Genomic DNA, 22,893 nt, shown 5'->3' on the forward strand with positions numbered 1-22,893 from the left:
CTCCAAACCATCCCCTTAAGCTCCTGACCTTACTTCCAGGATGTTGCATGCAGCTTTGCAGCCAGGCAATGTTTCTGCCAGCAGCCAAGTACTCCATTTATATAGGTGGCCAGAGATCTAAAATGGCTGCTGCAATCAAGCACTTGCTGGCTGCTTGTCTCAGCCCTTAAAGTGGCAGGCACCAACAGTGCCCTGCCACAGGCCCCAGCACGGTAGGAAGTGGTGTAAATATGGCTAGGAGATAGTGCTAACCTTAGTTGGAATAAATCTTGTTCTTTCGTCTCTTCCATATATGAATCCATCTGTATGTGGGATTTTTCTGAGTACATCTTTCCTCCTGTTGGCAAGCTTTTAGAGATATCACAAGGCTTTGTGACACACTCTGGAGGACTGGAAAACCATAAATTAAATTAATGCATCATAAGATATAAATATAATTATTTTATCTGTGTCAGATAAAATCATACTAGAGTATTTGTGTTTGAAAGTAAAAACCACAGGTACACACTTTCAAGAGAGCAACACTCCTTTGACAATGAATAAGCTGAGAAATGAGTATGAAAATCAATTTGATACTATCTCCTGAAGCCTGAGAATTGTAATATAAGCAAAACGGATGTGCTGATTTTTTATCACAATTTTAAATATGTATTATATGGCTACTTCTTACAAGGCCAGTTAATGTTTTACATAAAGGTGTTTCTGGGATTTATGGAGTATTTTGAAGCTATAACAAGGCCCCTTGAATTTAAATGAGATATTTAGTCAATCACATTGAGATATGGGACTAGTTGTTGTACTTCAGGGGCATATCCAGACAAGCACACATGTATATTTCTCCCTCGGCAAATAACAGCGGCACATAATTGTGCTGCTACTACTTGCTCCTGGGGAATGCCCCTGCATGCACACTCTGGTGTGCAGCAAATTGTCCCAGATGGGGTAGGGGAGGCTGGGGCCAGCACCTGGGCTGGCCCCAGCAGCCTTACCTGGGGTCTTGGGGGCCTCCCGGAGCTGCAGCGGTAGCAATTGGGTGCAGACAACCTGGCTGGCAGCCAGAGCATGGCTTTGGCTAGCCAGGCTCTGGTTTCAGGCAACACATGCTGCAGCCACGTGGGCCACCCCACCTTTTTTTAACCATTTTTTTACATACTGGGACTTCCCAGTATCTAATTTTGGCTCTGCGCTGCAAATACACAGTGCAGAGAACTTTTTCATGTGCACTGTATGAGTTTTGCAGTGCTCAAAAGCCTTGGAGCAAAGTGCGCGTGCACGCTCGTCTGGATGCACCCTAGTAGTGTATTTCAGTAATGGTGATGTCAAATTCTTTTCACAGTTTTGCCCTGAAAGGGTTCAGAGATCTGCCAGAAAGTTGTCTTAGGTGTTTGAAAAAGCAAACAGCTAATTCTAGTGTGAAAAACAAACATTTATAATGATATATGAAAGAGAGTTAACTTTGGGGAACTCAAGAATTGCAAGCTTTGACAGTACTAGTAGTACAAGTAATTAAAACCCTAAAAAAACCTGATCTATCAAGCCTTATTTCAGCAAGATCCCTAAGCACATGAATAACTAAACATGAATTGTCCTGTGATTTCCTGTACTGAAAAGCATTACCGAATCAGGTTTAAAATGCATAGGAGATTTTAAAGGTATTTGTTGCACAAGAGGTTAAATAACAAAAAAGAGAGTAAGAATTAATGCATGGGAACAAGATCACCTTCTTTTGTTTCTAAGCGCAAGACGAGAAAGTGTTGAGGTACACAGTTTCTAGCTATTTCACGGCTGTAATGATATGTTTTCTTAAAAACGGGGACTGTCATCAGAAAAGTGAGATGTCACACTACGTTTTGCAGGTAGCCTGACTAACTACATCCCCTAACAATAATTAATCATCTGTAAAGGAGACTTTGCAAACCACTTCCTGCTGTAACCATTTAATCATTGTTGTTAATGAAGGCCACATTTTTAATAAACTAATAATGTTGCAAGAGATGTATGACAGTGTGGAAGTTCAGGGACAGAATATTAGAGACTACTGAGAGATCTGAGTAATAGTAAGTTCAGTGTTCAGTCTAACAGTTTGTATGGGGAGCAAAGGAAATTCAGTGATGCAGTCAGTCCCGAGGGAGTTGAGAAGATCCAAGCTAAATTAGCTTCACCTGGATAAACACTGAGTTTTAAAAATGCAGATGTTGTCTGTAGCATTCAGTGGCAAGACACACGCAGATAGTATAGTTGTCACTTAGGCTTAGTCATGTAGCATTTAGACTACAGTGTAAAACCTTTAGCGTCGTAAACAGAAGCTCCTCCCTGTGACCGAAATACCTGCCTACTAAAGTAGGCAAATAGAGTAGATGGACTCGGTGTGTGTATGTGTGTGCTGCATGTGTATACTCATTCATATGAATGTTTTAAGAATTCTGCTCTTGTACTGAAGTTCTGCAAATAGTGAAAATAAGCTTATGATTTTAGCAAGAACTGGCAACATCAAACAGCCATTGACTTAGTTCAAACTCAGGACTAACTGGGGATGTCTATGCCTGCACTCTACTGTGCATTTGACTAATTTAATGTGCAGTAAAGTGTCACTGTCTATGTGTGCGTTGCAATTAGTATGAAGTAAATTAATTTACTCCAGCATAAAATAGTCCCGTTAGAAACAGGTACTATTTTATGCTGCAGTAAATTACTGTGTCTAAATGCATGTCTAGACAGTGATGTTGGGATTAGTTTACTCCAGCTCAAATTGAGCCAGAATATATTCAGTCATATTAATTGCACGTTTAAACGTGCCCAGTGAGTGTGAAGACTTGATTGCCTTCCTGTGGAACAGAGGAGAGTTCTACAGAATGAAGATGATGTTGGTTCAGGGAAGTTTGTATTTCTTTTGTAGTAATTAGGAAAATATACATAGGACTTAGTGTCAAACTGACAGCCTTACCCAAGCACTGTCCAAGAAGGGGTAACAAATAATTATATGGTTTTATTTTCTAAATAGGCAAGATTCCTTAATTGGATTTACACCAGCTAAGGACTTACTCCATTGCATGTGTGTGGTTTAGAAAACATTTATTTATAACCTCTTAGCCCCCAGATGTTGGAACAGGACTTATGAAACCTTACTGAACTGTAATAATATCACCCTTCAAATCTAAACTAAGTTTACTGGGGGGCAGGGGAAAGGGGGGCAGCTCTGTTATAACATATTTCATTTCAAAGTGAACTGTGTCTCCTGATCTGGGCTAAGTCTAATTTTACCCAGGATGACTTCTGCTTTTGTCCTCATTTTTAAGTAATGAAGGAAAAACACAAAATGCACCCTGACATGGTTCTTAGGCAGGCAGTTGCCTATGCAGCTTTTCTGCAAAGCTGTTTGTGAGACCAAAAGAATTAGCCTCTTATAATGCCACCCATGCTCTTCTGCTCAAAAAGTTTACTTTGAACTCAGGTGAAAACATAGCAAAGTGAAAGATGCTATTACAGTGCAATGCCTTTGTCACAAAGACCCTTAGTGAATGGAAGGAAGTTGGACTTTTTTGAATATTAATTAAACTAACTTTACAGCAAAGATGTAAGTACAGCTGTGTACGTTGTTAAGACCAGTCTGTAAATCAGAAGAGAATGTGTTTTTGCAAACAGGTACATTTTACTAGCCTCTCTGTCATCCAACATTCACCCTCAACAATAACAGGAGAACGAGATGAGACTGAGTAGCCAAATTAACTGATTAAAATACAAATGTTGCAGATTATTTTAAAACTGTATCTGTCTTTCCAAAAATAGGGGAAAGCAATCACTTCAACACATGTAAAATAATAAAGGAAAGCTGTAACAAGCCTTACTTTCAAGTTAGCAATGCACCTGTTAGTTTGGTTTTGCATTGGATGCCCTGTTTCTGAGCTAGCTTCATACTTAGCTGCAGTCTGGCTTCAAGTAAATGGATGTTACACAAAGCTTTAGGGTTGTTGGTTGTAGACAGTCAGCCTAAGGACACAGGCAGAGAAGTTTCCTTGGGCAAATGTGATATCTTTTATTAGACCAACTAAATACTTGGAAAAATTGCACACAGCTTTATAAATTTTCCTTCTTAAAGATACATACCACACATTTTATTGAAGGGTAAACTGACACATGCTGGATCTAATGTTCAAAATAGCCTCTAACTTTGACTGCTAGGTTGGGTTTATAATTCTTCTTATTATTAGTTTTTATTTTTAGTGCACAGCTTTAGACCCCTTGCCTTAGACTGGGTTTCCAACACCCACAGATCCACTGAAGCTAATATACTTCCTTTACCTGTCATGCATCAGACTTCTTCCTCTGCATTCATTCTTATTAAAATGTGCAACCTTTGAGACAGGGGCTTGATAAAGAATGAGAAAACATACATATTAGGAGCTTGTAATATCTTCACCAGCAGAGACAAAGATTGGTTCTGTAGAAAAAGAATGCTGTCTTCTGGGAAAATAGTCTGGATTCATCAGAGCACCAATGGGTAGATTATTCTTTCTAATTTATGCACGTAATAGCATCCTTGTTCTAGGATTCACGAAGCGCCAGTTTTCCATAAACATTGAAATTCAGTAATTATCACTATAACTACTGCTGAGTTGAGTAAGCAGGTATGCCATTAACATTCATGTCTCTGTGTATATGCACATTTTACATCTAACAACAATTTAAAAGATGTTCAGTCAAGCATACAAAAGTTACTCAATATCTGAACTAAGTCTGTATAATCTTATTTCTCTTCTTCTGTGCATATGCATTGGAATAAAATCTGTAACTACATGATGATCATGTATAATATTTTTCCATGGGACCTCTGTTTTGCCATTACTTAGCCAAGTAGTCCACTCTTCCACTTTCAGTATGTGGCCCTGCACCTTAATGCACACTATTCAAACTTTCCTCTGAAGACAAGATTATTAATTTTCTCTTGGGGCTTCTAAAAGCACCATTCAGCATAGCATCTGAGTTTTTTGCAAATATTAATAAGCATATACTCATAGATTTGTGACATTTTTAGCCCCCTGTGGGAACTGAGGCGCACAAAGAGATCAAAGAACAGCCTGACCATTAATTTTAGTTGTCTCTCTTGAGGGACTGAAGCTATGTCTACACTGCAGATTGTCAGTGGTAGGCACCAGCATCTGCAAACTTGCCATGCTACTCTGTGCTTTCCATTTCCTGAGTTGGAAGTAGTGTAGCCACATTTACCTAGCACTGCTGGTGGGCTAATTAACGCTGTCACTCAGAAGTGCTAATGAGTCCATCTGCAACCCCACAGCATGGCAGCAGTGTTCCTGGACGTAGCTGATCTATCTCTGTCCTCTTCTGTGCACCCACAACTGCAGCCCCTGTCTGGTACTTGACCCTTCTCCCTGACTTCTGTTCTTGACATGCTACTTCTTTACTTCTATTGTCTTACACTTTTCTTATGGATTCTTGGGTTCAGAGAGATCCTCAGCTTTTTCAGTACCTCATATTTGTATTCATATTTATGCTACCCACTTAGGATGTGTCCACACAAGCATGGACATTTGATTCCCCGGGGACAACTCGTGGCCGTGTACCTTGTGCTGCTATTAGTTGTCCCTGGGGAATGCCTATGCCACGAGCCCTCTGGCATGTGGCAGGGTGCCCCAGGTGAGGTAGGGGAGGCTGGGGCCAGCACTGGGCTGGCCCCAGCAGCCTTACCTGAGATCCTGGGGGCCTCCCATGGCTGCAGCAGTGGTGATCCTGCCGCTCGGAGCCTGGCCGGCAGCAGGAGGATGGCTCTGGCCAGCCAGACTCCAGTTTTGAGTGGCGCACAGTGCCCCAGCGTGTGCCACTCCTCTTTTTTTTTTACCTCTGGATCTCCCGTGCTGCTCCCTTGCAGCATGGAAAACATCTGAACATGTGGTATGTGGCATCACAGATGTGTCTGCAGTGCCACATACCGCATGGCCATGCTGGTCTAGATGTGGTCTTACTGTTCAAGCTGGTTCTGAGAAGTGAAACCCACTACGACTTCATCTCCTATAGGGATAAATCCTGGAGCAGTGGGAATGAAGAAGTTTGGTTGGCAGGCAGCCTTTGTTACCCTTCAAAGTAACCCGGTAGAGAGAATATTATCTGCTGGCAGAGGTAGAGAAAGCAACTTGAAAATAATAGAATTAAAATACATAGGCTATAGTCAGTTTCTAGAAAAATAACCCTTTTTTGATTGTGAAAGGAATTAAGAAACTGCTAATCTTGGAGGATTAGGTAGGGATGTTTTGTGTAGACTCTGTTAATTGCTGCACCCAGCAGTGAAGGGTGGGGAGTTACTCTATTTCTGAACCGAAAGGATCTGCTGTGTGTTACATGGAAGGAGCCCTGTTTTCTCAGAACACATTTCTGGTGCCATGAGTGAGCAGGATAAATTAACAGTAAATTCATCAGCTGCGTCAGAAATCAGGGCAACTTTGTTATTAATTGTAATAAGTGTAGCAATTAGAATTATTATGTAACAACTCTAATTTAAAAAAAAAATGATTCAAGGTACCACCCTAGGGAATTTTGAAGGCTTAAGTTTAGTAACACTGCAGATACTAGTAACTGTTACTGATTTTACTTTTCAATAATCAAAAGCTATTCTGTTTCATAGCAAAAACCAACCTTAAATAGCCTCTCTTCACATTGCTGCATAGAGTCTGAAGTTTAACAATCTACTTTAAAGTACTGAATAGCAAGTAGCAACCTGCAGAGGGCTAAATAGATGCAGTTAACAGGTCCAAAATGTGATGCAGCGTATGGAGTTGAATGCCTCATGGTACATATTTGCATGCAGGCGGTTTTAATTAGGAGCTTGAATTCCTTGAGGAATGCAGCATTCAGGACTCTTTTCAGTTCTGTCAATATATAGCGTTTTTGTTTATGCTAACCTCTGAAAAATCAATATGTTCTTCCTTGCTCATGGTATTTGATGCTTGTACAAATGGTTGCAGTTCTTCCAGCTGCCAGCTTTGATTATGATTGATGCCTGTTTTAAGTGCACTTTATTAAAAATACTGTGGTATCATTAAAAAAAAATTGTATCAGATTAGTTCCAAAAAAAAATCAACTGAAAGTGTACGATGTTGCAGGGCTATTCATCCCCCCCACCTGCCTGCTATTCCTTTTCATTGAATCATTTGACTGTGGGTGTCCTTTTAACTTGATGGTTATTGTGCCATCTTGTGATCTAAAGGTGCAATTACGTCCAGATAATACAAAGGAAGGCTAGCTAGAGTAATAGCAGTTTTTAAAACATCCGTTTTAACATCATGAGCTTCATAATGGAAAACAGCTTTTGGTTTTGAGGCTTGAGGCAGGTGAGGAATATACTGAACAACTTTTATAAAGGCATATAATCCCTGCAAATACCTTGTTCATTTAAGTGGGAGGAGGGAGAGTATAGCCCTGAAATGCTTCTTGTCTTAAGGAATTGTAATTTATTTCTGTGCAACTTGCTATTAAGAGGGGGCCCTTTTATTTAAAAAAAAAAAAAAAAAAAGCTTGGCTTGAATGGGAAACCTCTTATCCTCCACAAAACATTTCCTTCATTAAGAACCGACTTCTCAATATTTTACTTCCCAAAGGGAAACTGGGACACACAAACTGGGAAGTATCATACGGGCATGCAGCAGTGATTTTCAACCAGGGTGCCATGCTTGGGAATGCAAACATGCAAAGACCTACACATGATTCACATGATAAACTCCAAGGGAAATCTTTAGTGTTAAATACGTGCAGACCTGTTCTGGTCTTTCTGAGTTCTTTGCAAGAGAAGAGGCTCCATATTATTTTTCCACAGTCAAAAAACGAGTGACAGTTAAGAATTGGCATTTTCTGAGGGGTGCCTTGTCTACCAAGGGGTGCCCGAGTCTAAAATGGTTAACCACTAGCGTATAGGGAAAGTTAACCTTTTCCTGAAACTGCTTACTGTCTCCTGAAAACCTAATCAGAAAAGAAACTGAAGATTATTAAAAAGTTTTTACCAGAAATGAATGATATGCCTCATTTCAGCCCATTTTATATAGAATAGTAGCTGCTCTAACGTAGTGTTTATAACAGCATGGTGAAATTAGGCTCTGAGCTCTATTGCCACTTTTATTAATAGATCCCTGATGTGACCTTGTGCAAGTTACTAATTTCTGTGCCTAATTTACCTACTATAAATGTGCATAAACTCTTTTTCAGTAGAGTTTTGTCAAGTTTGACTAATGCTTTTGTAAAAAAGTGAGATTCTTAGATGAAGAATCCTGAGCATAACAGGGTGACAGACTCTTTAAAAATATGCTAGATAAACAAGGAAGCAAGTAATTCATAATAAATACAATTATTCAGTGATTTAAGCTGTTTATCCGCTTGTACAATCACAATAAGCAGATTGTGATTTCTTCCAGTTTGTTTTTATGAGAGATCCCCCCTCCCCGCCAACTTTTTTTTCTATAGATTGATTGCAAATATTCAGAATTCAAGCTGCGTTGCTCAGGTCCAATCAGACGGGTGAGTAGTATATTTCTGACTGCACAAGCATTTCAAATACAGATATTTGGGGGAGTAAAGATTAAAAAAATGGTTTCTTGGGATATGTACAGGTACAAGACTGAAGCTGAATGTCTGTGCCAGTAAAACTTAGTAGTCTGAAAGTTTCCATGCAAAGTACATTCACAAGTGAGGTGATCATGACCATAACAACAAACACCTCATGAATATTCATTAGCTGTTATTAGGTATAATTAAACCTTTCACACTTCTTGCATGATTTGCCCAGTAGTAGTACTATCTTTGTGCATTAGGACTAGAAATGCTGCTTGACTTTCCAGACTAAACTCGTAGCATTACTTAGTGATACTTTAGGCATAAGTTTGGACAGGGTGATCCTGCCTTGAGCTAGCTGGCCTCTTAGGGTCTTATCTAGCCCTCCTTTCTTAGGACTCCATGAGTTTACTAGATTTCTATCCCACATGAAGTCCTGTGTTTTGTTTTGTTTTGTTTTTCTAGGTTTTTTCTCCCCAAAGTCTGTGCTTGTTCCAAGTTGGACCAAAAAATTCAAATATCAGACCCTCTTTTTGAACCAGAATGTTCATTCTGTTCTGTTCTCTTAAATGTGTAATTTCCATTTATTGACTTGAGCCTACGCTCTCCATTAGGTTCAGTTCAGTGGTGTTTTCAGGTGGCATGGTGCCTCATGAGAGTTGCAGATCAAAGAGCTCAAATTCCTGCTAAGACACTCTGGCAAATAACTGCTATAATGTGTGCCACTGGGTCCACCAGGGGACAGTGGGCTGCATGATGGGAGATGTAGGCCAGTGAGAGAGCCCTGATATCAGGGACCCTAATGGGCAACCTGGTCTGGGCTAATTGCCTTGTGGGCCACATCTGCCCGGAGCTTTGACTGGTGGTCCCAGCCTAGTTAATGACTCTAGCTGGCCTCTCTCTGGGCCTGCTGTTTGGTTGCTGGTACAGCAGCTTCTCCACTTATCTCCAGCTGCGGCAATGGAGGCCATGCCAGCCAACAGTTTTTACTAAGATCTGCTTTGGTAAGCCTTTCTGTTCCTGTGCTCCCTGGTTCTGCTGTTGGATCCCACTTGTGGATTTCTCCATTGGATCTAGTATCCTGGCATCTGATTCCCTGTCCCTGACCCTGTCTCCGTTTTGAACTGTACTCCACGGTTTCCCCTTTGGATCTGGTAACTTGATACCTAAATCCTGACTCAGCCCATGTTTTAGGGGAAAGAGGAGCCAGGGGTCTAGTCCAAGTGGCCTAACAACCACCTGTGACCCAGTGCATTACACGTGGCCCACTACAAAACATGGGCACAGGAGGCACTTGAACAACAGCTTCCATTAGAACAAGCCGCTGAACGGGCCATGGCTCGACCACTTTTAGCATGTTAATTTATATAACCCACAAATGTGCAATTGTCATTCCAATTAAAACTATATAGCTGTTGTTGTTTTTTTAACTGCACAGCTAGCTAAATTAATGTGCTAAAAGTTGGTCGGGCCACAGCCCGGATGGCCCACCCCATTCCGCGCCCTATGCATAAGAAGCATGATGGCTTAGGAGACCATGCATGCATGTTAACCTGACCATAAAATAATTTTTTTGTCTAGAATTTTCCCTGAAGGAAAATCAAATTTAAACAAAATGAAATGTTAGTACAGCAAGAGGCAACGATTTCTTCATGTAATTTCTCTTATTGCACAAATTATGCAGTTGGAATAAGGTTAGACAAGGTTTTGAATGTAAGATGTTCTTCTTTGGGTCTGATTACAAGACACCAGGCACAACCAAGTGAACAGTAGCAGTGGACAGGGGTGAGAGTAACGTCCAGGGGTAGCAGGCACATAGGGCTGTTATACATGTGCGGGGAGCCTGCTCCGCTGTGCTGGAAATCCAGCATGGCGGAGCAGCCTTGATTAATCAAGTGTGCTGGAGCATGGAAGTTAACGCACTCCGGCAAACTCTAGTATCGTGTGGACCAGCATCCCCATGCTGAAAAATAGTGGTGGGGCTCTTTGAACTAAAGCTTGTTTGATGAACTTTAGTTCAAAGTGCCCTGCCACCATTTTTTTAGTGCAGGCATGCTGATACATGTGACGCTCGGGTGCTTTTAATTAGCATGGCTCACTAATTAAAGCACCCCCCCACCCCTGCATGCCTCCCAGAGAACATGTAAAAATGCCCACAATTAGCAGATGAAAAGAAGCTGATTGCTAGGAGATGGACCCCTATCTAAAAGGAAGAGTGTCATTCTCAACTTTCCTGTGTGGAAAGAATTCAGGAATTAGGTAAAATCTATTGTGGCATTAAAAAGATGTCAATGCTTAGCTTTTGGTTCTTAATGCAGAGAAAACTTGTTTGTTTGTTTTTTCAAAAACTGTATTTTTTTAAGTCACAAAAATATTTAGACATAAAATTCCCCACCGTCTCTCTTAACTAACAGCATGTCAGAGCAATAGATTCAAATTGGCTGGTTGTGAGAATTACAGGATATCTAAAGAGAGGCAGTAGCTTTCTTATTCTAATGTACTGTCAAGCAGATGTCTTCCTGGCTTTCTCCTTTATGCTGAAGAGCTGGCCTACATCCAAATGTAAGGTTTTGACCATCACTCTGTGCTGGGCCCAGATCCTGCCTTCTGCTCAGCTGCCTCCCTCCACCAAAAGCAGGTCCCTGTTGGGTAAAGGGAAATGGGAGTGCCATATTGCTATAATAATCTCACACTGTAACAGAAGTGATCCTTTATGAAAAGGGCAAGTTCACATTAAAAATTCACAGCAGCATGCTCCACTCCTCCATTATAGGTAATTACAGAGGATTTTAAATATCTGATGGTAGTTGGCAGCGTAGAATACGCTGTCAGCAGCAGGCACTGATTTGTAATTTAATTATCATAAGACATCCACCTGTTCTTTTGTCAAATGAGGAGCAGCATTTCCGTGCATTTGTGTTTTTCCTTCCAGAAATGTGAATTAACCCTTGGGGAAAAGGCTGCTTGCCAGGGAGCTAGATGTTTTCAAGTGTATTTTCCGGCCACTTTAGGCTACACTGCTAGAGATGCATGAGGGTTTCCAGCTGTGAGGAGTGAGTCAGAGCAGTCACCTGATGTTACCTGGCATTTTGACCTGCTCTCTCTGTCTGTTTCCCAGAAACCCTCAGTTTTCACTGGCTTGCACCCATGACATGATGCTTTGGCTGGGAGCTAGCAGGAGAAGGTAATTCGTATCAGAAGCCTCAGTGTGGAGAGAGAGTAGGGTAGAAGGGAACCTGTCTCTAGTGGGTTATGGAATAGAGAAAATCCCACACAATTTACTGATTCGTTTTGATGCACTGGCTGGGGGAGTAGTTAACTGATTGCACGATTTCACAATGATTACACACTTAATTTATACAACACAATTTTATTTTAAAACTCTTTGCTACGTATATAACACTGCTTAGCTTTAAGAAACACCACAAACATTAAAAACACAGTAATTACATATATCAGAAACAATGCTCCGAATGCACTTCCTTCCCAAACAATACTATAAGAATTAGTGTTACAAAAACAACTACAATTACATCTAAAAGTTAAATTTGAATCAATACTATTATTTTCATATTATACTTACAATCCTAGAATTCCAAGAAGCCAAATACCAAAATATGGTTTCATTACTCAGTAGTACGATTCAATGGGTTGGCCTCAGTAGTACGGTTCAATGAAATGGGCTCAGCAATACAATTCAATAGGCTGGCCTCAGCAGTGATAGGACTAAGTCCCCTTCCTTCAGTCCTTTTCAGGTGCTCTGCGGCTTCAGCGTGAACTAAGAGATTCGTGTTCACGGAGAGGGTGGTTTCAGGTGATCAGTCTGAACCGGGCTATACTTGCGATTTTTCCTTCGTTGTTCTACAAGTATAGTCACCTCCAAATTGGGACAGCAAGTTACCGTTTTTATTGAGCGAGTTGCCGTCAGCGGGCTCCTCCTACTCAATATATGTCACTGCTCCCAAATTTGGGCTCGGATCTTATTCAACAGATTCTTTTACCTTTGTTGAGCATTTTAAATTACCTTTGGGAAACTTCCATATCACTGCAAATGCCCTTTTCTTACCAACCTGGTCAAAAGGCCTCAGGGTTTGATCTCTTGGAATTCAGGATATTTGCTCTCTTTGTAAAAGATTTCTAAAAGATGAAATTTAAATTAAGACTTTAAGCGAAGTCAGGATCTTTTGCACGTAGTCCCCAAAACAATGAACTAGATAAGGAGATAAATCTTATCTTCTTCCTGAAACTGGCTAATGGGCAACCTTTACAAACATTCAAACTATTTCATTCAATATGACAGAACCCACACAGACTAGGAACGAATAGCAATTTCCAGATGCATGGGGTAGGAGTGAATTGGCTATATGAAGCATGCTCTTTGACGAACAAACTTTACGAACAAGCCTTGTGGGGAGGGCAAAAAGCAGAAGGGGAAGGTGGGGATGTGTTCTGTAAATGTTCCCACTAATTCACGGAGGAGGAATACACATGCCATCTGCATTCTCGTACTTCAGTGTGTAACGGAGTAAAATAGTCACTTTTGAAAATGAAACAAATGAAACTTGACATAGTGACTCTGGTAAAACCAAGGAGCTGACACACAATAATCAGCCCTCTGCCACTATAAATTACTTGAACCTGGCATAGAATTACCTTGAAAAAAATCACTTGTGTGTATGTTGTATGTTGTATCCTATGGTAGTTCATGCTAGAGGGCAAACTTCTTCTATGCCAGCTAGTGGTAAAATGCTAAAATAGCACCTATTATGGGCAGCTACCCTGGAATAACTGCTCATCTGTCCACTCTCAGTGCAGTTTACATCAGTGTACAAAATACCAGTGTAAATGTATTGGGTGTGTTGATGGTGTAGTTGTTACCATGATTGCATTATAGTGTAGAGAGAGAGTCATAGAGTCATGGATTCATAGAAATTAGGGGCTGGAAGGGACCTCAGAGGTCATCAGGTCCAGCACCCTGCTTAAGGCAGGAAAGACTGTTGAGGTCAGATGACCCCAGCAAGGTGTGCATCCAGTCATCTTTTGAAGATCCCCAGGGAAGGTAATTGTACCACCTCTGGGGAGAGTCTGTTCCAGACTCTGGACACATGAATCAATATCTGAGATAAATTTAGCTAGCTTGTGTACCAGCTAGCTAGCCAGCTTGCTAGTTAGCTAGCAAGCTTGTGTACAAGCTAGCTAGCTTGAGATAGATATCTGCCTAGGGGGCGGTTTGGTATTTAACATAAGCTGATCTGCCCGAGGGAATGATTCTTGTTTATACTATGGCTACTAGGGCTGTGCGAAGCTTCGGTCCCTGATTCAATTTGGTGGAGATTTGGCCACCGACTTGGGCTGAATCTCAGAATCCAAATTGAATCAGAGGACCCTTTAATCTCTCTAAATTGATTCGGAACCCTCCAAATTGATTCAGAGAGATTCAGAGAGATTCGGCAATTCGGACGTAGATACAGCTTTAAACGTTTTTTCTATAATTTGCTAGTAGCAGGGGCTGTAAACGCTGTGGTGCTGGGATACATGCAGCTTCCTACAGAAGCACAGGGGACTCCCCAGTGTGCTCGGCAGCAGACCCAGAAGTGGACCGGAAGTACTTCCAGTCCACTTCCAGGTTTGCTGCCAAGCACACTGGACAGCCCCCTGCACTCCTTTGGGACTCTCCATCTGCCCCACACCACGGTGATCATGAGCCACGCCTGCTACCTCAGGGTATGTAGAAAAAAACTTTTAAAGCTGTGCCTGTGTCCAAATCGCTGATTCACTGAATCAGCATCGAATCTTCAGATTCAGATTTGGCCAAATCAAATCAGGGACAATGATCCGAATCAACGGATTGAATCGCTGTCCCCAGTTCGGGCTGAATCCGAATCTAAATCGTATACGGCTCATTTCGCACGGCCCTAATGGCTACCTTATACTGCTTACCTTATACAGACCGATTCAGGCTCAACATTAGGGAAAACGTACTCACAGTCAGGGTGTCCAGACTGTGGAATAAGCTCCCTCCAGAGGTGGTGCAGTCACCTACCGTGGAAATCTTCAAGAGGAGACTAGACAGTCATCTTACTGGGGTCACCTGACCCCCAGTTGCCTTTCCTGCTTGGTGCAGGGGCCTGGACCCGATGATCTTCTGAGATCCCTTCCGGCCTTACAATCTATGAATCTATGAATGAATTTATGCTCTTGCAATGCTAAAGAGTTTCCACATAGGCCAAGTTTCAAGCCACTTTCACTGCCAAGAAAGTGTAAATTAATTAGCATAGTGTAAATGAGAAGTCAATTTTAAGTTGTTTTTTGGAACTGCTATTCTGTTTCTTTTCTCTGGATATTAGTGTGGTCAGCATTCCCAAGGAAGACAAAATTACTCCTATTATACAGTCAGGTCTTAGAGTTTTGTCTAAGTCAATTGGTTATTGTGGATTGTGTCAATGCCTTGACTACTTCTTTGAAAGGGTATGCATTAAAATTAGAGAATAATTGATTCCTCGGGGCTTAAGTAATCTGTGTGCCAAGACTTTACTGTGACATTAGTTGGAATACTCTCTGAGATGGCTTCTTGCCAACATACTGCTTTGGCTGATGCCAGTTGCTCTGTATGTTTATTACTTATATTATCTCAAAAGTGCATATGGAAGGAGGTACAGATATACCCCATAGAGGGAAAAGAGACTGAGATGTACTAGTTGTGCTTCTTGAAAATAATTGGCATGGGCTGAGTCCTTTCCATATGTAACAGCAAGGGTTTATGAACTGGGAATAATGATCTAAAGGAAATGTGTGGATTGAAGTGTGCACCTGAATTTGCCTTTCATTAGACTGTAGGAGTGGCGCAGCACATCTGCTTTGTAAAGTTATTTTGAATAGACATAATGAGCTTACTACTGTCTATCATGTTAAAATGAAAGTGAGATGATGATGTTTCCCAATGGAGAGTGAATAAAATGTTTTTTTTACCAAGATCCTCCCCAAATCCTGGAACTCCTGTGAAACTATAACTTACTGAATTCTCTGATTAGCTTTCTAATTGTATAAAGAGTCCCTCACCCACTCCTGAGTTGGGGAAAAGCACATATAGTAAAGTGTCAAGGCTACAACTATGTGACTCCAGCTACTGAGCTCATAGACCTGGTAGAGGTCTCACTAGTTCTAAACAAAATGTATGCATTGGATGTAGTCCAAGCCTCATGGGGTTTTTCCTTCATTAGTTAGACACCAACAAAACAAAGCTCAGTCTGAGTTTTCTCTTAAGTTAATTATTTCTAGGTTTTTTCCAGTCCTATGCTGTAACTAATAGGAACCACTGAATTTGACCCTATTGTGAAAGTCTTATAGCTGTTCCTTTTTTCAACCCCCACATTGCTATCTATTTATATTGCTCCCCTCTTCTGATATTGTTTGAAAGAATAGCCATATTTAAGAATAAGGATGATCATCTGACTAAAGGATAAAAAAATATAGGGTTAAAAATGACAGGATTTTGGAGGGCTAGTATTGTTATTTAATATATCTTAGTTACAATAGTAGTACACATGTGCATTTATTTTTATGGTCTTTTATTACTGTTTTTGTATTTTTTTCCCTAGAAATATCGCTATCAAGATGAAGATGCTGCACATGATCATACTTTACCTCGTTTAACCCATGAAGTGAGAGGCCCTGAACTTGTTCATGTGTCAGAAAAGAACTTATCACAGATAGAAAATGTCCATGGATATGTCTTGCAGTCTCACATTTCTCCTTTGAAGGTGAGTCAGATGAAGATTATTTATGGTTTTGATCCCAAAGCTGGTGATATCCCATGCCTCTTAGAAAAGTAATTTCTGAACCTGACTGATTGAGGCAGATTTTAAAGGTTTAGTTGATATTGTAGGTTATTGTTTAACTAGCTCGGTTTTATATTAGTTGAGAGTATGAGGGCAAACTCGGTCTTGGCGAGTAATCTTCTGGAGGAAAGGCACATTTGAAATGCAGGCTCTGACACTGCATGGTGCTTTCTGGGACAGTAAAATTGCTCTCTCATGTATTAGCTTTGCTCCCAAGGTAAAAGAAATATTGAGTGATAAAATAAATCCATACAGGAAACTAAGATCTTCCACGTGACAGCAATTTATTTGTCTCAGGGTAAAGTTACATGTTACACTTGTGCCATACTAAGGGGACTTAAAATGTGAGTGTCTGCATGGTAAAGCTTGTTAGTTCATGCCAAGTGTCCCCGAAGCATCTCAAAGTTATGCCGCTTTGGCTAGAGACAGACATTCAAAAAGCCTGAGTTTGAATTGATTCAATCTTTTCAGGTTAGTTTAGCCTGCAGAGATTGAACCAATTTGCAAGTGGACAGGCATCCACTTTTCATTCCAGAAATACAGGCACATGCCTGTAGTGGCTCAGTCCAGAAGTCAGGGGGGCAGTAGAGCAGCCCTCTTTTGCCTTCCACAGGGAAGCTGAGCTGAGGTGGAGGGGAGGGGGAACATGGCCAGGCCCTGGCAGGCCTGAGTATAACTGAGGAGGGGTTTAAAGCCCTCCTTGACCTGCAGGGTTGAGAGGGTGTGGGAAGAGGAAACATGGACAGACCCCTGTGGTGGGGAGAAGGAGGAGGGGGGAGAGCCCTGGTCACCAGAGTGGCTCCCTATCAGCTGGGAGCAATCGGGCACACAGCTCCTCTGCCTGGCCCCAGAGGGGGGCTCTTCCCCCTCCTCCTCCTCACGGTGCTGTAGCAATGTGGGGATGTGGGCTCTGAGCGGTACTAGAGGGGGACTCTTCCCTTTCCCCCTTCCCCCTCCTGCCCGCCATGACAGGGTGGGGAGGGGGGCTCCTGTGTAGTGCTACCTGGCCCCAGAGTCCCGGTCTTACCCCTTGTCCTCCTCCCTCTCTCCTGCTAGTGTGGGGTGGGAGGGGGGCTCTGTGAGGTGCTGGAGGGGGACTCTTCCCCCTCTTCCCCTCCCCCCGACCACAGGGCATGGAGGGGGGGCTCTGTGTGGAAGCTGAGCCCTGTCAGTGAGAGCTGCCTGGCCCAGTGCACACAGTGGGTGGCTGGCCAGGCACTGAGCTATCCGGGCTGGTTCAGACTATGGGGACTTATATGTCCACAGCCAGGCCCTGCAGTGTGCAGGTGCCAGGCTCTGGGCCCGCCAGTGTCTCCTAGCTGGCCCAGGTAGCCCGCTTCCCAGCCAGCGACACCATGCATGCCAGGCCAGGGTGCTCTTGCTGACAGGGCTCAGCTTCCCTGTCACTCAGTTGCAGCTGCTGAAGAAAGCCCTGCCTCCATGACCCAGGCCAGCCCCACCATGTGGTTGCCTTGGCCAGGGCTGACCGGAGCCGGCCCAGGCCATGGGAGTGGGGCCCTCCCCAGTGGCTGCAGCTCAGTGACAGCTTCTCCCCACTCCCAGGTTGAGCTGGGCTGGGAGGGGAAGAGGGGAAGAGTCCCCCTCCAGCACTGCACAGAGCTCCCCTCCCTGCCCCACGGTGGTGGTGTGGGGGAGAAGGGGAGCTTCTCTTCCCTGACTGCACTTCCCAGGTGGGAGGGGGGGGGAATTAACCACCTCCCTGCCCCCTTAGCCTTAATGGGGCCATGCTGGGATGGCTGTGGTCCCTACCAGTGGGACAGGGAAGGGAGTGGGGAAAAAAAACCCTCCTGGACACCTTGACAGAGGCTGCTGCCTCTCCCCATCCCCTCCCTGCTTCTGCAGCAGTGGGCATGACCCTGTTACGGTTAAGGGGGCAGGGAGAGGGTTAATTCCTCCCTCCATCCCTTCTGCCCCCGGGGACTGCAGCTGGGGTCTGCCAGCCCCGGCTGACCAGCATCTGCCTCCACTGCTCATCCACAGACAAGCAGACCCTGGGAGGGGAAGGAAGGAAGAATTAACCCCCGTCCTTGCCCAGTTTGCTTTAATGGGGCCATGCTGGTGCACATCGGGCCACGTCCCTGCCCCTGCTTGGGCTAGGGAGCAGAGAGGTGGGGCCAGCCCTGCTCTCTAGAGCAGAGAGCATAGCCCAGCCCAGGGCTGCAGAGCATGCTGGGATGCTGTAGGACTCTGGTTCATGAGTAACTGGTGCCTCCTGAATCTGGGTGGGCACTTGCAGAAGCCACCGACAGTGGTGGCTCTGTCAGGGGGGCATCAGCCCTGCTGACAGCATCAGTATTGGCCATTGGGCAGGGCACCAGCCATGCACCTCCATGCACCCCCTACCAGTCACCTATGCCTTGGTTTAATGTAAACCAGGAAGGGGTCTGGGACAGAAGTTGCATAAACTGGTTTGACCCAAATCAATTAAATTTGATACTACATTCAACCAGGTTTATCTTAAACCAGTTTTGGCCATTTTGAAACTGGTTTATGTGCACTGAACTTATGTTCTGTTACAGGTTTAAACCAGTTTCTGATCACTTAAACCAGTTTATGTGTAACTTCTATCCCTAGCATTTAGGTGAGGGTTAGCTATGGGCCATGCTAAATAACTCATGTAAGGTAACTTCTTCAGCCTGCTCCATGGAGATAAAATGAGCAATCTGTAGTCCTTCAGCATCCCAGGAACCACTGTTCCCAACCCCTTCCCTCAGCGCCACCTAGAGCAGGGATAGAGCCTAGGTATTCTGGCTCCTAGCCATATCCTCTGCTTGTTAGTCCTCCAGTGGTAAATCAGAGTTGTGCAGGTGAGAAACAGCATTAACCCTTAATGTGTTCAGATCATGTTCTAACTTTTAACACCACTTAACATTTGACAAGTTTAGTAGGGTCTAAGTATAATGTGTAACATCATCTTTAGTTTGAGTCATTTATTGGCCTAGCACTTGTTCCTGTCCATGCCTCTCTCATCACTTTTGTGACAAAAACAGTAAGTTGCAAGCATTTCAAATGTGTAAGAGCATGTGTACTGTATGTGTGCACATGTGTGCACACCCTCTCGCTCTCTCTCTTACATGCATGCACACATTCACATGCATGCAGTCACGCATGCACACACGTGTGCATTCATACTGATGCTTTGCCTGGTGTTCCGTTATGTTCACATATGATTATGCTAGAGCTGCTCACTTAAGGTAGGCTTACCTTGTTCCCTTTGGTATTCCAAAAGAAACCCATCTGATTATACTTACTTTTTTAACAGAGGTAGAAAGAGGTGGAAAGTTGTTGTTTGCATTTTAAAAAACACTTTCAACCTATTATCTTTGCTTAAAAAATTCTCTAGTATTTGCTTGGGGGATTTATTTAGTTGCTTTCCTAGTAGTTAGTGTTTTCTGCTAGGATTGGTAGTGGTCAGAACCATAAATGAAAATTGGAGGTTCATTAGGCTGAGATGATGGGAGTCTGGAAGATTTATTACAGGTAATGACCTAGCATTTTACATGCAATAAATATGCTTGGGCGTCCATGGTACTCTAAAGGTATGGATTGGAGGGGGCCACATTGCTCAGCCTTGTTGTTAGAGTGTTTACAGCATGGTGTTGGGTCCATGGCTCTTTTTCTTCTTTAGAGTGTAGATATGTTCATCTGGTATTTAGTGAGGGTTTGGCTTTTTGAGCCAATTGTTTAGCTTCTGGGCTGGGGAAGATGCTGTTATTGCTGTGTATTATAAATTAAACAAGTTGTGAGGCAGTCCTTCTGATGGGCGTTGCTCTCTCTTGCAGAAGCCACCAGAACCTAGCAAAGTAGCAATGTCTCCTTGTTCAGCCTTTGCACATTTAGTTGGTAAGTGCAGATGCTTACAACTGATTGTGTGCTTAGAAAGCAGTACAGAAGTGTGCTGGAGATAGGAGATGCCCTGGAACTGCAGGGTTCTGGCTTATGGAGGTATTAGGGTTGTGTTTTCCTCTAAGAAAGGTAAAGAAAATGTGTTTAGCTCATGGATGGAGATTTGTCTGCAGTGCTGCTTGACCCAAGCTGATGAAGGGGTGTTGGTGATAGGAAGGTTTGGTGAAATCACAGATTCATAGAAATGTAGAGCTGGAAGGGACCTTCAGAGGTCACCTAGTCTAGCTCCCTGCCAGAGGCAGGAAGTGGGGTGGTAGAAGAGAGGCTCTCCAAGCCTCATGTTTGAGGTTTCCATCACAGTAGTGAAAAACTGCTCCTCTACTCTCTTGGGGTATGTACATAGAATCTCAATGCGCAATTGTGAAAGTTTGCAGGGGGCTTAAATAGCCCCAAAAATGACATGCACAATCTAAGTCAGTTAACCCAAAGAGGTGCACCAATTTAGATCGAGGTTGGGCTAACTCAATCTAAGAAAGGGGTTAACCTGATCTCGTGAATGCCTGCAGATGTTCACAGTGCACCCCAGCCATGGGGCTGCATTATTCCCACCCTGTGACCCTGACTGGGCTGGTTTTTTCAGCTCCTGCAGACCTGCTACCCCTCCCTGAATTAGTTGCATAGGTTTCCCCGTGTGGCTCCCAGGAGCAGTGAATTGCTGCATGAGCCTCTCCTGGTCTGTGTTTGCACAGCTTAGAGCACAGGCCTGGTATGGAAAAAAACCCCTTCCTCCAAGGGGTAATGCATCTTCGGAGGAAATATGGGAAGGAGCTATGTCTCATGCAAGTCTTCTTGTGATCCTATTTAAGGGTCATGGCTCTGTTCCTTCACTTCTGCTCTTTACTACTGATTCCTGGTTTGGTTCCTGCCCACTTGCATCTTGGGCTGTCATGTACTTTAAGTACCGTCTCATTCTCCTTTCTCTCCCCACAGTAGCATTTAATCTGCATTGTATGCTGAAGTATACAGTTGGCACAGAAGGTCAGAGTAAGCCATTATGCTAGGATCCATGATACGTGGCTTCTCTGACAGGTCTGCTTCCTTGACTCTGTTCCAGTCGCCTTTCTGCACACTGACTTAGGTGCCTGTTCAAAACCCTTCTCTTATGCTAGGATCTGAATGCAAGAGTGATGCCGTTCTGAACTCTGGAGCCAGAAAAAAACTAACCAGAGTAGTTTGCCTACTTTTGAGCAACAGAATTTGTGTGCTCTGATTAATTGTCATGGTTTCTTCTGAGCTGTGCTCTCTCTCTCCCTTCTCTCTGCATGGGTTTTTCAGAGAAGCTACATAAACAGAATGATTTATTTCTAGCCTCAATGAATAAACGTCAGTCATGCAGTGCACTCTGTCTTTCAACCCACAGGTTGGGATCCAAGTGCTTGCAGCCAGTTTGCGCTTGTAGAGAAGCAAGAAATGTCTTCTTTAAAAAAAAAAAAAAAAGATCTTTGGGAACAACTACAAATATAAGCATCATTTAATTGTATTTGTATTCTTTCCCAAGACTGGTGGGAATATTGAACTATTTTGTCGAGAGGGAGAATTCCAAGCACCGAGGTCTTGAGATAGCCTGAAAAGCAGGGAGACGATGACAGATGTAACTACATGGAGCTGTCAGAAAACCCCTCCAAGAGCTGTTTGCACAGGAAAAGTTGAGTTGGTCTGCCCAAGCTTTCCGAAGGCAGGTCAGAAGGATGGTGCAAGGGAAACTCCTAACTGCATTACACACATTTTAACCTCTGGTGGGTAGGGAATGCAGATCACCATCCAAATCAGTAGGGATGCACATGTGAAATAATTTGTGAAGCACAAACACTGCTGGATTGTTAGGGAATGGCTTAGATGTTTGAGCAACATTTTTAATTATTGCTTGAGTAGGATTTCACAGTGGGATCTGTGGCACCAGGATGCATGTGTTGAAGTCTTATTTGAATAATCAGTTTGACGGTCTTTAGTAGCTACAAACATCTTCCGTGATAGACAGTGATTTACCTGATCTTGTTTCTTCTGAAATAAGAACAACAACAAAACAGGTGGAGTCAGTTAAGATGGTTGTTTCGTGGTGCAGGGAAGAGTCCGGGGCTTCCTGGTCATAAAATCAGGCCTTATTTCTGTCTTGACATCTGCAGTTTTGACATGTTAGAAGAATAGATTTTAGAGGAGAAGGCCTTTTTGTTGCTCATTTGGGGAGGAAATCTGCCAAGATTATATGATCTAAATTACCTTTGTTTTAATACTCAGACCTGGTTGGACTGAGTACTAAGATTAACATTAAAGATGTTGAAGGCAAATTTTCAAAGGAGCTTTGCTGACATGAGAATAAGTGGCCAGCCAAACCTGGGTCAGAAATCTCCCAGTGGGAGCTGCTGCTGTTGTCTGCCTTGAAAAACATGTCATTTTTGAGATGCTTGAAAATGGGTTAAGTTCTTTCGGAGAATCTGGCCTCATCTGGCCTTGAGCCTTTTGAAAATCTCTCTGGGGCACTCTGATTTCAGGTATAGTGGAGGCTGTGGAAGAACTTTGAATGTGTTGTCAGAAACTGACTGTATCCATCCTTCTTTGACTATGTATCACTTGTGTAATC

At 43.0% G+C, this 22,893-nt stretch overlaps 1 protein-coding gene across 5 annotated transcripts in view; it reads left to right on the forward strand.

Moving 5' to 3' along the window:
- DLG2 (discs large MAGUK scaffold protein 2) overlaps positions 1 to 22,893 on the forward strand; it is a 1,595,452-nt gene that overhangs the window by 724,658 nt on the left and 847,901 nt on the right. For all 5 annotated transcript variants that reach the window (XM_059722034.1, XM_059721995.1, XM_059721996.1 and 2 more), the window contains one exon: positions 16,149 to 16,310. In XM_059722034.1, the coding sequence (XP_059578017.1) occupies positions 16,149 to 16,310 (162 nt within the window). The remainder of the gene's footprint in view (positions 1 to 16,148; positions 16,311 to 22,893) is intronic.

The sequence above is a fragment of the Alligator mississippiensis genome, chromosome 1 (genome assembly GCF_030867095.1).
Source record: "Alligator mississippiensis isolate rAllMis1 chromosome 1, rAllMis1, whole genome shotgun sequence".
NCBI classification, from domain to species: Eukaryota; Metazoa; Chordata; order Crocodylia; family Alligatoridae; genus Alligator; species Alligator mississippiensis.